The following is a 16,012-nucleotide window of genomic DNA, read 5'->3' on the forward strand; positions in this document are numbered from 1 at the left end:
ATTTTCTTAGTGTTTAGGTAGTTATTTTTTTTTCCGTTGTCTTATTATCGGAGCTCAGACAAGAATTAATATATATCGAATAAAATCTGATAATTATATTTATGTAGGTATATGTAGAATAGAATAGAATAGAATAGAATACTCTTTATTTTGCACCATAAAAACACATTACAATTCACAACTTATTATATGTAGTGTAGTTTATGATATATATGATTGTTATGGGTATATAAGTATAATTTCACGTAAGTATATTGTTTAGTTTAGTCAATTAATAAATTCTTTAGTACATCATCACGACCCATTACGTCCCCACTGCTGGGGCACGGGTCTCCTTCCAATGAAGGAAGGGTTTAGGCCTAATCCACCACGCTGGCCAAGTGCGGGTTGGTGGACCCCAACACAAGCAAGCTTGTGCTGAGAGAGTTGTCGGGTAAGTGGGCAACCCGACTGTCAGATCTTTTCAAGCCGCCCGAAGGCCTCTGACTAGGCTTAACGACTGCTGCCGAAGCAGCAACCGGGACCCACGGCTTAACGTGCCGTCCGAAGCACGGAAGCGTCCAGAAAAGCACCACTTGAAATTGGTCACCCATCCAATGGCTGACCATGTCAGTTGTTGCTTAACCTCAGCGATCAGTTACGATCACTGAGGCCCGCTCGACTACGGACGCTTCGCAAAAATCGCTTTTAGTGATAAGACCGCCTTTTTTGTACCTATGTGTTTATATTTAAGCTTTGTATAATCTATTCTTGTGTACAAATAAAGAATATTCTATCTATCTATCTATTCTATCTATCTAAACTGGACATCCAATCAACAATAAAAAAAAATCTGCCCAAAAAATACTGTCTTGGCTGGGTTCAAAAATGGGAAACTTACGTAAACATGAATGGCATAGTCAAATTCATAAAGTGCTTAAAATAAAAAATATCAATTTGTTGTGTTGTGTTGTGGATTTGTTGAAAATAAATAATTGTAACAACTACGAAAGCACTGTAGATGCATGCAAGATCCAAATTCCATTGCTACAATTTAATTTATAATTTGAACAGTTAATGTTTTTGGTCTCCTTTCAAAATGCAAATTGAAATTATTATGAACCGTCCATATTTCAGTGCTGGGTTAATTAAAATCGGCAATGCAGTGTCCGATTACTGATAAATTTATTAGCAATAATAATACAGCAGCTTACTAATTAATTCTATAGCTTTATTTGTAATTCACATTCCTTTCATTTTCGAATAATTTCCTATCAACATTTAACATCTTGCGTTTACAATATTAGAACAGATGAGTATGAAAAGATTATTTCTATTTGTAGAATATAAAAAAATCTAATGAATAAAAAGGTCTAAAACGTTTATCGAGACCCGACCATTCGTTCACCGCCGCTATAGGACTATTATGCGATCAGTGAATGACCTCTTCAGCATAATAATGGTGCGAAGGGATGCGCGTGCGCCGTAGGGGTGACCGGTTTGAAATTAGAACGTTTTTTCAAACGAGTCTTTTTTTTTACTCCTTTGTCGGCATCACCCGCCCGTAGTGCGCTAACTCGACAAATGCATAAAATGAAATAAGCCGTATTTTATCACCCCATGTTTGGGCAGTGTATGTATATTTTGAAATTTTAACCTTTGCTTCTTTCTTTCTTTTCTTTCCGTTTCCTAAATCGTCAGAGTTTAGTCCTCTTGAAGGATATTGTTTATTTTTGTTGAGGTTTCTTCCCACACAGGAATTTAAAAGGTTCTCACACCTTGTTTGAACTATTTATTATTTTATTTACCCCATTTTCAACACACATTTTAGGCGACTGTGTAGTCTATGTACTGAAAAAATCTTATAGGATCTCATAATGCTTTAAGCATCAATTAAAAACATAAATCTCTTCATTAACATCCTAACATAAAAACACCAGCAGGTTTTTTATTTAAATTTTTACTCTACGTAGAGCAAAGTTATGAACTCACTAATTAAATCATAATTCGCGAGAGCAAATAGCATGAAAGTTGCCGGCTACCGTTCGCGCTGGCTTATTAGAATTTTACATACACCGCGGGGCTGTGGCGCCTTTGTCCGAACCGTTTGGAGAGTAAACAGATGAAGAGAGGGGGCGACACGATAGTACGACGCGAAGACCGAAGTCGCATAGACGTGTAGCTAGAGAACCGAGAGTACGTTTTCGAACGTACGTTCCAACTTTGAATTTGCCGCGCTGTGAATCCGAGTGATTTTATGAAATTTTGAATTTGGAATGCCTAGTGATTTTTTCGTTTCGTGAAATTAAAATGTGAGTTGCCAGTGAGTTGTGAATTGAAAAGCTGGCAGTATGGTGGATGTAGGTGTGAACGAGTGTGATAATTCGGCGAATGGGAGGAACCAATTTGTGTTTTTAGTTCTTGTGCATCTGTTGCTAATTGGACTGAATGGAACCAATGGTAATTATTTTATGATGTTGTTATTTAGATTGTGAATGTTACGGTTATGACTATAATAAGATGCTTTAGGGTTAATTTCAGATTATTAATTGAAAATATTGACTTAACCGTGACCAAATTTAATTTGTGATGATACAGGGAATTAATTATAAATAAAAAAATATAAATCATTGTAGCGTTTAATAGAAAGTATATCAATTATAATATTTATATGAAAAACGTAACAAAAAGAAAACAACTTTGAGTGTAATTAAATCAGGTAGCATATCGGCAATAAATGAAATTACTTTATTAAGTTTATCACCCGTATTAAGTAATAGAAATAAATTTAAAAAAGGACCTTGTATTTAAATAATAATATATAATTATGTAGAGATTTTAAAATGAATAGGTATTGATTTTTTTAAAATTATAAGCTATGATATAACAAAATTTACAAATAAACTTAAAATTAGAAAGAATAAAAAAACGTTTGTTTTTCACAGTGACAGCAACACAACAGCAATAAGCGTGTGAAACCTATTCGAAATTTAAAGTAAATACAATACATACCTACCTAGTAGAGAATTAATATTGAAAAAGTTTTGAGCAATTCGTGATTGTTAACGGAAATATCGAACCATATTGTATTCATGATATCTGACTTGAATAAAAATTGTAGACATGAAAAAAATACAATTTGGTCGCGAGCTCCGCTTTGACAAAAAACATTGCCCATGAGAAATCCGGAATAGTAAAAAGTTGTATTTAACTCTCCAGTAAACCTATTGTACCTATACCTATGCTATTGATCGTCATCATGAATCTGACATCTGCCATTTGCAAACAAACGTGATTATGAATTACATAAAAACTTGCAAGACCAAAAAGTTGACATTTGATAAATTATATTTTAACTATTGTTTATCGCACTAACCAATTAAATAAACGTGAAACAAACCTCGCTTAGTTAAACGATACAGAACTAAGCAATATCGGAAATAAATTTGACGGCAAAAAACAAACATGTCGAGATAAGTATAAAATTGTATTGCCACTTATCGGTGACAGTGACAGGTATTAATAAACGACAACTACCACTTCTGCTGGGAAAGAAAATAAAATGAAACTGCATACAGACGATGAATATTTTAGTGGGGTCGGCCCCGTAGGTTAGCGGGGGCATTCTATTGATTTTTATTACGGTATCATATCCAGCCATGATAGTAAATCGTTTATCAAGTAGGTACAAGAGTATGAACATTACCATGATGTATAAGTGGAAAATATCTGAAGTTTTTCCTTACTTTAGACGTTGTTAGTGTCACCGGTGTGAAGAGAGTTTGAATTATGTTCTAATTGTATGAGACAGCTAAAATACTTCGGTCGATGATTTGATAAATAGGTAATAGTAAAATCTTCTTTACTTCTGCCATCAATAATTACATTTTCGCGACAAAAACAAAGATACAAACATAAAAAATGCACATACAAAAACTTGATCTCAACGAATAAACATGACTGTTGGTTGAACTGAACTAGAATTACTTTAGAACTTATATGTTATACTTTTATTTTCCTCAGCATTTAACAAAAGACATTTGTACAGCTGCTCACCTTTACTAAAATCCGTCAAAATCGTTTTTGCGTCACCGATCCCTATGAATGAAAGTTTACCTGAGTTGGGTTGGCGACACGTTTTTTTACAAATTTATAAAATGTCTTTCGTAAATAATGCCTTCTGTGTTTGTAAACACCCAACCCAATTTGAGTCATTTGTCCCTTATTTTTTACGATGAAATCCTAACAACCTTCCGAGACAGATGTCAACGATACACGACAAGGGTTTTACGTTGTGCGGCGAGGAACCCTGGAAATAAATCAGAATCATTACAATGGAGGGACCGCGGGTCATTTTATCTGAATGTTTATCTAAACGCAATAAGAATAATACACTTGGATTGGAGCTAATGTAATACTGTACTTTATGACCGATGCTTTTTTAACAAAAGGCATCGCACGAAGTTTTATTAATCATTAAACATCTTGCACTTAAAGTCTTTTCTTCAAATAAATAACAAACGTTAGGGATACGTATATAAGCTTTTATAGAGCTTTGTTATGGGTTCCAAATGCCTAAAATGAAAAGGATTACATTTTATGAGATATGGGGATCGATTTGTATAAATACGAAAAGTATATCCCATCGTAACAATAAATAAGTCAACATGAGGATTTAATACTACAGCGTAGTAGGCACGATCTCCTTATCATCAAGTGCATGACCTCTTCTGGGCAAAGGGTCTCTTATTGCGCTCTCAGGATATTCTATTATATTGTGTTTACGGTTCTTATCATCAGCTAACAACCACTTGTTTCTGGTCACCTGCATGCTGAAATAAGGTTACCTATTTATTAGTCAGATTCATCCTTTTCTTGCTATTTTCTGAGTTAGCTATATCATCAAATTTATTTATTTATTTAACTCTTTACTGTACAAATATTACAAATTTATGAATCACTTAAGGTATAATAACATATTCTTTGTTGATAATGTTCTCTTGTGCTAGGTTAGGCTCTCATGGTCATTTATCACGTCAATTTAAATTATCATTTTGAAGATTCTTCCGCACTACTTAGTTTTATGTAGTTACAATCACTGTATACCTACATACTATAATAATAAAATACTTAGAAGACTTTGTAGTTCTCTTCTGACCTTATGAATTTATATTTATTGGCAAGCTGTTGATTGAAATCCTTTGTTGTAAGTTATATGCTTGCGATAAGGACAGAGTAACTTATATCCCAGACATTACTATTCAGGTCAATAATAATACCTATATGCGATGCAATACAATTTATCAGGCATTCGATGAGTAAATAAGTTGGCAGTAAAAAATACGGGTCACTCACGAATGAAAAAGTTCTAGTGACATATGGAACGTCAATGGCAGATGAATATTTTCATTGCACGTGAGTGAATGATAAAAGCATCGTATAATTTAATTGATTGAAGGCAAAATCCTAACTAATATTATAAATACGAAAGTAACTATGTCTGTCTGTTACTCTTTCACGCCAGAACTACTGAACGGATTTAAATGAAATTTGGTATACATACGGTTTAGACCCTGGGAAAGAACATATGCTACTTTTTATCCCGGAATTCCCACGGGAAAACTTTTTAAGGCGAAGCGAAGCGCGCGGGAACAGCTATTTATAATAATATTGCCGAAAGTTTCCTCTTACTTTAATTAACACGTCTATACATACGATAAACAACACAAAAATCTGTTTTCTGTCACTGTCACTTGACTCACCGAAATCGATAAATGAAGAGGGACGCTTCTGTTCCACGACACTCAGACATCCCTAACTCTCTAACAACTTTGTATTATTTTTAATTAATAATTAAACTAAAGCTGGGGCTCTATCGCGAAGTCAAAACGAAGTAACATTTTTATAAAGTAATTAGTGTAAAATTTGATACAATTTGAATCCGAAAATTGTTGTCAAATCAAAGTTTGCGATAGGAAGTAATGACAAATAACATAAAGTCACAATCAGAAACTATATAATTTTGAATGAAAAGCGTACATATTTTGTAAGTCCAGTAGAATAGTGGAATCTTTAGAAACTAGTATTTACCTATATATAGATAAAAATAAAATAGTAAATAGATATAAATATAAAAATTATAATATTGATCAAAGTGAAATGAAATGGGTGTAATTTGCTTGTGTCCGCAAACCCACACGTCCGCGTGGTGGAAAAGGCCAAAAAACCTTCTCCGTTTCATCATCTTAATGAATCGGGCATCAGTTTATATTATATTTTTTATAATTACTCCAAAAACACGTAAAAATATATACTTTTTTGGGGTCTATAAAGCTAAATCAAGATATGATTTTCAAATTATAGTTTAATATTTTATGGTGTCTATATTTCTCCACGGTGGCAAACTTACGTCTATAAGATAGCAAATCTATTCTTTGTTTCTAACACATACTATGTAGTTATAATAACTAAAGTGACATATTTGTGCAATAAAACCATACACAGACGGCCTGCAGTTGCTGTATTCAACTGCATGCAATAGTTATACATTCGACTTCATTCAGTCATGATATCAACTGCACGCGGTCGGTTGCTGATGCGGTAGTTGTGGTCCAATCCGTCTGATTGCAGCTTATAACACTTCCACACAAAAATTCACGCCTATCTCTTTTGTTCCAGCCCAAAACCGTGCACCTCGCATCAAAGAGCACCCGTCCAACACGGTGTCGGGGCGCAGCGAGCCGGCCACGCTGCGCTGCGCGGTGGAGGGCCGGCCCAAGCCCGCGGTCACCTGGTTCAAGGACGGCGCTCAGCTGCCGCCGGCTGAGGACGGCCATAGGGTTGTTTTGGAGGATGGATTGCTGTTTTTGAGGTTAGTGGAGAGTTAGAGGATAATGTTGTAGGATGGAGTGCTTATTTTGAGGTACGTGAAGAGTTGCAAGGTCATGCTGTAGGATGGACTGATAATTTTGAGGTAAATGCGTGAAGAGTTAGGCCGGTGACAAATGATAATTAATCAGAAAGGTTTGTTAGTGAAACGATTAGCAAGTCTAGTTTGACTAATGCTAATCAATCGGGAGGGTTTAGGAGGATGGACTGCTGTTTTTGAGGTACGTGAAGAGCTATAATACCCGCGTCCGTGACAAATTATAATACAGCCACTAGCAATGAAAAAGTTCCGGTGACAGATAGAACAGGATTTAATAATTATACCAAGTGGAACTTTTTCTTTGCTCGCGAGGATAATTATATTATCTAGGCACCCTATCGTATTTATAAATAAATAATTTATTCTATAGTTTGTTTGATTAATTATTGTAAATGTGAAGTTTACTATAAATTTACTTAACCCACATCTGTCTATTCTAACGTTGTCTGGAAGATATCACTTTTAGCGATAAGACCACCATTTTTGTATTAAATATACTGAACTGTAATAATATTATACAATTTTCAAATTTCGTCGGTATAAGAACTTATAATAAATTGGTTTCGTGTGGAAATCAGTACTTGCAAACTCTAATTATTCATGTAGCAGCCTGGGTTTCTCAGGTTTCCATAAGTACCAACGCTATAAATCATCTAAAGGAAACTCGCTATCACAGATTAAGCATTTCGAATGAGAGTAATTCGCAATTCTAACTAGGAAACCAGAAATGTAAGTTAGCGGCCGATTAATCACCGCATTTGATTCGATAAGCCGAGATATCTTTAATTTATTATCTGTGACTCTCATCAGCAATAGATTCCATGTTGAGTCAATAAATTCTCATGCTTTTAACGTCAGATGGGTACTTTTAAAAAGCAATAAATATTAATTAGTACCTATATTAAAATGTGAAGTACTCGTAGTTACATACATTCAATAGAATAGTGTAGTCATGTAGTTGTAGTGGTTAGTGACACTGCCTGATATACCCGGCCGGGGCAGTAAGACAGTGTACTCGGGTCGTTAGTGTTTATAATAATAATAATAATTTAGGTCCATTGCGTATTAGTAACAATCTTTCTTATTCTAGAGTTAGTACAGTAAATATGTATCGTATCTATGTTATCTGTGTAGATACCTATACTTATCAGTTATCCGATACCCATATATGTAGTTCATGGGCTCACCTGTCTGTTCCTCATAGGCGGAAAGCATCAATTTCAATCAGCTATTAAATTTTAACAGGTAAATATTATCATTTTAAATGAGTAAATTTAAAAAATAGGTCCTTTCTTATTTATTTTTTATTTCTTGTATCCATACATAGCATATAGCATTATACTGGGCAACAGCCTCCCCAATACTCCCCATGCTTATTCCTCACGCCTCTGTCGTCGACCTCCTGACGCCATTTCAGCAAAAATCTATCCAGGGCCTGGATTATCAACCACTTCGAGTCTAGTGTTAGAATTAATTGCAAAATGAAACTACTAAAACTATTTAGGTATATAAGGCGTTACGTCACGCAACAGGCGACTTGAAAGACGGGTGGTCGGGAATTGCCCCGCTGCCGCTGCCGCGCTGATTGTACATATTCATGTGTATATTTCCTCTCACTATATTTCTCTACCAGGGTGAACCGGGGCAAGGACAGCGACGAGGGCGCGTACTGGTTTATTATTATCTTAATAGGCAAAATATCATTTTAAAAGATTAAATTGGCCAACTCCATGTTTACGTTTTCTCATTCCAAATCCATCACTCATCAGTATTATTCTCTACCAGGGTGAACCGGGGCAAGAAGGACAGCGACGAGGGCGTGTACTGGTGCGCGGCGCGCAACGTGGCCGGCGACGCCGTCAGCCGCAACGCCACGCTCGCCGTCGCTGGTAACTATATAAATAATAAAACAATATCTTATATACATTTGTTACATTCACGGCAATGAAACGGTAACACTGAAAAAAGCACCAACTTACTTCTACGGAAAAGGCTAGCTTATTGACGCCTTCTGCAACATTGAAATACATCTAACAGAGCATAGGATATTACCAATTAAAATACGGTAATGTTTTGTTCAATGGTTGTGAGTGGAACTTTTTCATTGACCGTGAGTGTTTGATAATTTATTTTATTTAGGGACTTTTTCATAATATCTGGTTTATAAAAATGATGATGTCACTGTCTAAAGCATAATTGAGATAATCCACAAGTACCTAGTCACTATCAAGACATTTTGAAGCAGGCCCTTAACCGATCGCGACCGTACGAACATTCAGGCAAAAACCTTTCGAACCCGTCCGTGTCTTCCACGGCGCTATTTATTTATAAATACTTCTGCGAATTCCTTACTAGATATAAGTGTTAGCAAATATTCCATGGTCTATTAACTCCGATCTTTCATCGACTCAATCGTCTTTCGTTTCGCCTATTATCCGCGCAATTATTTAATCATCATAAACTTTTTGTTCACACTTTCAAATTCCTAGCGCTGAGTAGGGAATACAATCCCGGCCTTTATTTGGGATCCCGGGATTTCGGGACTGGATGTAGACAATCCCGGGATCCCGGGATAGTCCCGGGATTAAGGTCACAAACAAAAACACGTCTAACGAATCAAAGTTTTTAGGTTTATTGGAGACACAGTATTTATAATTTAACTTTGTCAGACCATACTTAGTTGAAAAAAAAATATACTTCTTAAAAAAAGATAAACAATAGGCTACTTGACTCTTTTTTAAAGTAGGTCTAATATGATTAATAATTGCTCTATTATACCAAACAAAATAATTTATTTTTTTTGGACTTTTCATAAACAGGCGAAAACGGTGTCAGCCACATTTGTTTATAAATTATCACATCTGTGACGTCACACGGGTAGAAAACAATCATTTGACATTTAACTAATGACAACAAAGCTACGACAATACCCTTACATACTAATTTACCCTTTTTTGTCAATCCCGAAAATCCCGGGATTGGCAAATTCTAATCCCAAAAATTTCGGGACTGGAAAATGACCGGGATCCCGGGATCCCGGGGAGCGGGATCCCGGGCTTGTATTCCCTAGCGCTGAGTCAAAAGATAACTGTATTTCAGTTCTTCGCGACGAATTTAGAGCAGAACCCAGAGATATTCAAGTGGCCGCAGGTGAACCTGCTCTTCTAGAATGTTCGCCACCCAAAGGTGTTCCAGAACCTTCTGTACATTGGTTAAAAGACGGCCAACAGTTCGACGTGGAAGTCAATGGAAGGTACATCCACGAATACAGTTCAATTTGTTTGAAGTAGAATATTGTTTCTAAGTATACATTTTATAGCCTACGCTTTGTTGATTCAGGGTAACAGTAACAGAAAGCGGAAGTTTGAGGATACTCGAAACGCTGCCCACGGACAGTGGTTTGTTCAGATGTGTGGCATCAAATGTCGCCGGAGAGAGGCAGTCTCGGGCTGCGGCGTTAATAGTCCTGCGACGGCCACATTTTATGGTCAAGCCCAGCAATCTTACAGCGTTGCTCGGACAAAATGTGGAATTTAATTGTCAGGTCAGTATCACAACGTTTAAACTAACCTCCTTGTAAGGTCAGCGCAAATTTTGACTTAAAATAAAAAAGCCAGTAGTACTAACGTTTGTCATTTGTTTAAACAGAGTCATGACCCTAGTGTGACAATAACATGGATAAGGGAAGGCGGTCCGCTGCCGCAGCACGCGAGCATTTCGCGCGGGGTGCTGCGGTTCGAGCGGGTCTCGGCCCACGACGCCGGCGTCTATTCCTGTCGCGCAGACAGCCACGCCGGCACCAGCATCGCCAGTGCCACTCTCACTGTTTACTGTAAGCATCGTTAATCGCCATTCGCCTTATTTTATTGCCGCATCAAAAATGAAAGGGCTGTCTATGTCTATTTTGATTTCATTACTCTCTTTCAGCGTTACCACACTTCACACAAATACCGTCAAACTTGACCGCTTGGGAGGGAGATGTGGTATCCATACCGTGTGAGGCTAAAGGCTTACCCACACCCACAACGTTTTGGATACTAGAAGGCGTCCAAGACTCTTTGTTGTTCCCCGAATGCACTAAGAGCAATACGAGCTTGTTGTATTTGGACGGAGCTAAGCCGGAACACAGTGGTCGAGTTATTTGCACAGCCGTCAACTCAGCCGGGAGTATTATGCAGGCGTCTTATCTTAATGTGCTCAAGAAGGGACGCAATGATCTCAAAGAAACTTCTTTAGACTACGACTCAAGTGCGCCGAATGAGCGCATCGGTCAGATGACGCAATACGAATTGGTTCAAGCAAGAAAGTATTTACAACAAAATGTTATAGTTTTACGACGAGTAGATACAGTCTCGCCTACTGCGGTCAAAATCGTTTGGGATGTAAGTATATAAACTGTAGTAGAACCACCTATAGATCGGACAGGTCTTGTTGACAATGAAAGAGTCAAAACATCCTCTGTTTGCAGGTTATGACCGATTACAACGAATACTTAGAAGGTGTCAAGATCTGGTACAATGGCACGACAATGAACTGGCGTAACACGAGTGACGAATCAGCTAATCTAAATAGCTCGCACTCCGATTACGTATTGTGCTCTAATGGGTCACTGATGAATGTTGATAACAGCGGTTCGTCTAGTTACTTGCTGTCTGGGTTGATGCCCTACACGCAATACGACATTTTCCTTATGCCCTTCTACAAAATGTTGCTGGGCAAACCCTCCAATCTGATGGCTGGTTTTACTGAAGAAGATAGTGAGTACCTACTTCGTTTTACTATTAATGAGCTGTTCTAATACCGATTGATTTTAACTTATAAAATAGATTGATGCTATTATACATATTATATACCTGAAGTAAAATATCGATCCAATTACCAATTGTTGCGTAACAAAACTGTAATTATTATTTGCATTGCAGTCCCGTCGGCCCCGCCGCAGAGTGTAACAGCTGGTGTCATTAACACGACCTCCGCCTGGATCCGATGGGAACCGCCGCCTGTGAGCACTTGGAACGGGGAACTTACAGGGTACTTGGTAAGCGTGTACAATTTCACTGTTTGCGTTGATAGCATTAGGGTGTACGCTGACCATCTTTCGCTTAACTATCAGTTGTTACGAACGTTTTCGCTTTGAAAGCTTTGCATTATTACTACAGCGGCCGCTACATCGATGTCATAAAATAATAGTAGTTTAATGTGCGTTCCACCAATCACAGCTCCGTATTTATGGCGAATCGCGATATACTTACGTTTATCTATGTACGTAGATAAAGAACCCGTGTAGCGGCAGCAGGGACCTGTATAAAGATATTCTTTCCTCTTTTTCACCGTAATTTTCTATTTCAGATTGAAATCCGCGTAAGCAGTTCGTCAGGAGGCAGAGTGGTGGGTCAAATGTCACTCGGAGCCAAGACGCGAGCGGCGGCAGCCAGTAGCCTGCGTCCAGGTGGGCGGTACACCGTCAGAGCCGCGGCCACCACCAAGCTCGGCCGAGGACCGTTCAGCAGCCCCGCGCAGATCCACATGATACCCGTCCACATGCAAAGGCAGTTTGTGCAGTGAGTATATTTTACTTAAGTTAAATATTATCTTACCTCGTTTCAGCTACGATGATTTCTGTGAAAGTTCACAATTTTCCAAATTACGTAGAATTAATACAATCCCGAAATCTTTGTCAATTAATAACATTTAATTGGATACGACTCATATAATAAGTCGATAAATATACTTAATCTATAGAAATTCGCAGGAATCATCTTAGCTGAAACGAGCAAAGGTGTTAAAACGACGTAAATATTTGGGGAACTCTTAATATAACTTTCAAACATTCATCTCCAACTTCGTGACGGTGTATGTGTAAAGTTTGAATGACAGTGTCTAATGATTACAGAGAGCTCCATAAAAAACATACAACGAGACATTTTATCTCTCTTCTCATCAAAACAGCAGCCGTCAAAATATTAGATTAATGTTCAACTTTTTGTCACCAAACGCGAAACGTGTCTGAAGCGATCCCACTTGAGATAGAATAATGTAGGTCATGTAACGTTTGTGTGTGGTTCTTTGTTTCTTATTTGTCTGACTTGTTTCGCAAGTTTCCATGCCCTTAATTGAAACACATTTTTATTAATACTTTATGTTCAGATCGAGTGCCGAGGAATCAACTTTAAGGTCATATCATTTATATTCTATGTTAATTCTCTTTTAGAACCGAACCACCGAAAGACGCTGATATCACTCATATATTCCAAGAGACGTGGTTGCTGGCGCTGTGTCTCACACTGCTATCAGTTATCGTCATTGGATTGATCAGTTTTTATTATATCAAAAAACGAAACAGTATGCAGAGGAAAAAACCAAGCAGTAAGTTCGTTAAAATATTTGCCTAACAGCATAATGTATTTTGTTAATGTACTAAGTACAAAGTGTAATTATTATAAGTACTTAATAATATTTTACTCCCCCTACTAAACTTTTTTTGCAAATTTACTCGTTCAATGTGCTTTGAACCGTAACCCATTGTTTTTGCAACCCTCATCAGGCCTAGTCATGAACTGTCCACTTAGGTGCACTTTAGTACCAGCCAATTCGTACTTCAACGATGCTAAATGACTGTTTACCGACATCTTGATAATGTCACCTCAACGCTTGAACTCAACATCAAGTGATTTACTTTTATTTCGCACAACAATAACCGATCAATCATTTTTCAGGTCAGTCAATTGTCACAGCACAGCGTTGTTTATTGAATAAGGACACCATTTGGCTTCGGGAGCGGCCGATGTTTTCGACTTCCAACAACCCCACTTTAGATGTCATGAGCTGTCATCAAAGTCTTCTTCATAGTGAGTGACTACTTTATGTATTTGACCTACATTTATTTTAATTTAAACGTTTTGTTCGAGAGAATTTCGGAACATACCTTTTTGAGTTAACTAGAACAAATACATTGTGTTGCTATCATTTATCATTCAAATAAGATTTATGAGATATTAATCAGTGTTGTATATTGTTATAGACGGTCAATCAACGAGTATTCTAAGTGTGGAGCCTGAGTACAGTTTGCCTCAGAACTCTATCCAGGGAATCGACGCGACCAGTGTCGACAGACTTCGGCGGGGCCCGCCCGAGCCATATGCGTCCAGTGCTATTTACACTGAACTAACATTCAAGGTATGTAAAGATAAGAGTGTGAGAATTTTGCTGATAGACGAGGTGTTTTCGATGGGCTACTTTAAAACTCCCATGGCTTACTTTGATAAGGGTCTTTACTCGAGTGGTTTGTTAAATGTTGTATAGTATTTCATTATAGCCTAACAAGATAAATGAGAGCTTATAGTATGGACGTAGAGTCCCATTTTTCTAACTGTAAATTAATTATGTTTATAATATTGTCAACTCTGACTGCAACTCCAGTTCCCGATTCAATAAATATTTCAATTAAGATTAACGATCATTTAATTTCCCATTCAATAGGACAACAACGACGTATCCGACTTGAGGAGTTGTCCAGAAAGACGATCTCACAACAATAGCATCGTAAGATCTTGCAACGGCAGCATACAATACTCCAATGGGGAATGCTCAACATGCTGTCACAGCACATCCAGTCGATCTACTAAAGATTATAGAGAGCCCAACAGATGTCACGAAAGCCTGCATAATGAAATGAATATAGTAGAAGATGACTGTCAGTCTTGTAATACAAATAGATCAGGATCAAGGAGCAGACAAGACAAAAGCAAGGTGTCTCCAGCAAATGATATAGAGTATGATTACCCACAATGGCACTGGTTGGGACGTGAAAATAGTTTCAAAATTCCAATCCAAGCGAGGCATTCGAATGTCGGGAAATCCGACCAGGGTTGCCAAATCAACTTGTGCGATATATTACCACCACCACCATACGAGGTAAAGTGAATTGTAATTTTGAAATTGTTATGATGGCATATTCTTCGTTACATTTACTTACCTAATGATGTTGTTGCAGAGCCCCGAGAAGAATTAAGGATCAGTTGTAATGATATATAGTTTAAATACGTAGTCAAATGATGCTAAGCGTAATAAGGTTGTCAATCACTAATAGAGTACGTAATACGAAGCAATATTGTAGGATACCTATTCTTGTAGAATTGAATTGCAAATTGGTAATAGTAGTTTTGAACTTTAGAGGAGATAATGAACATTTTGATACTTATGTATGTTATTCCTAACTATAATCTAGTCACCGTGTATAGGACTAGCATAGCCACGTGGAAAAATATTTCCTGATTCTTAATTTTGTACATATCCGAAATCAACAAAGTACGACTGGTTGTTATTGTATATTCCTTTTACGTGAATGTTTGTAACATTAGGACTGCCCTGCATTTCACTGCCATATTTAAGTAGTTGTAGTATATTAGTTGTTTAATCTTTGACTGTGATATTTATATTAAAATGTGTATTAGTAGTTATTGTACCCTTAGACTAAGTAAAACACCCATGTACTCTCTTACAAACATTTTCCAAAATTTTTACCCTTTTCTTACCGCCATAGTTCTGTAACCCAGATATTTTCTGATAATGCAATGTTGTTTCTTAAACTGAACTTTATCCTGAAAATATATAAAATTTAAAATATACTTTGCATGTGTTTTATTGTTCTAAACAGAACTAACATCAACATCGGGATGATATCAAAAGAAACATCTTAACATGCTTAGAGCAAAATGTTATGAATGCTATCCTGAGTACCGCCCAGATTATTTCTTTAGCAAAAACGAGTAGAATAAGAGCTTAAATAATACACTACTTAGTAATGAAGCACGTCGTTACCTCGGGCTTATTACTCTTGGTGAAGTCGTAAACATCAAAGCAGTTGTAAAAGGACGACTGTTGCATCCACACAGCCCATTCCATGTTTATTCCGCCAATTAAGAGATGTTCTTAATCCGTAAACTCAGTAATATTAAATCAACGGACAACCAACAGGTCAAATGTTAGGTATTAATAGATTCCTTCGGATCTTGTCTCTCTTTTTTGGTGTTATGGAAATTGAGATAAAATATAGAATAGAATAGATTATTATTAATTCTTGCATTAAATATGCTCAAAATCTAA

The 16,012-nt window shown here is 37.0% G+C and overlaps 1 protein-coding gene across 1 annotated transcript; it reads left to right on the forward strand.

The window, feature by feature from the left end:
* The first annotated feature begins 2,105 nt into the window (after positions 1-2,105).
* On the forward strand, positions 2,106-15,530 carry LOC105390654 (protein sax-3). Its single transcript, XM_011561992.3, has 15 exons — positions 2,106-2,439; positions 6,658-6,850; positions 8,693-8,796; positions 10,007-10,160; positions 10,247-10,451; positions 10,556-10,739; positions 10,835-11,289; positions 11,376-11,664; positions 11,830-11,945; positions 12,257-12,468; positions 13,119-13,273; positions 13,624-13,755; positions 13,929-14,083; positions 14,387-14,821; positions 14,901-15,530. The coding sequence occupies exons 1-15, from the start codon at positions 2,331-2,333 to the stop codon at positions 14,916-14,918; spliced, it is 2,916 nt and encodes a 971-aa protein (XP_011560294.3). The 5' UTR covers positions 2,106-2,330; the 3' UTR covers positions 14,919-15,530.
* The last annotated feature ends 482 nt before the right edge of the window (positions 15,531-16,012 follow it).

This window comes from Plutella xylostella, chromosome 6 (genome assembly GCF_932276165.1).
Source record: "Plutella xylostella chromosome 6, ilPluXylo3.1, whole genome shotgun sequence".
Taxonomy (NCBI): domain Eukaryota; kingdom Metazoa; phylum Arthropoda; class Insecta; order Lepidoptera; family Plutellidae; genus Plutella; species Plutella xylostella.

Coding starts and splice junctions, on each gene's coding strand:
- LOC105390654 (XM_011561992.3), top strand. CDS start 2,331: ATGGTGGATGTAGGTGTGAACGAGTGTGATAATTCGGCGAATGGGAGG. Junction 8,797..10,006: donor CGCCACGCTCGCCGTCGCTG/GTAACTATATAA, acceptor ACTGTATTTCAG/TTCTTCGCGACGAATTTAGA. Junction 11,290..11,375: donor CGGTCAAAATCGTTTGGGAT/GTAAGTATATAA, acceptor CTCTGTTTGCAG/GTTATGACCGATTACAACGA.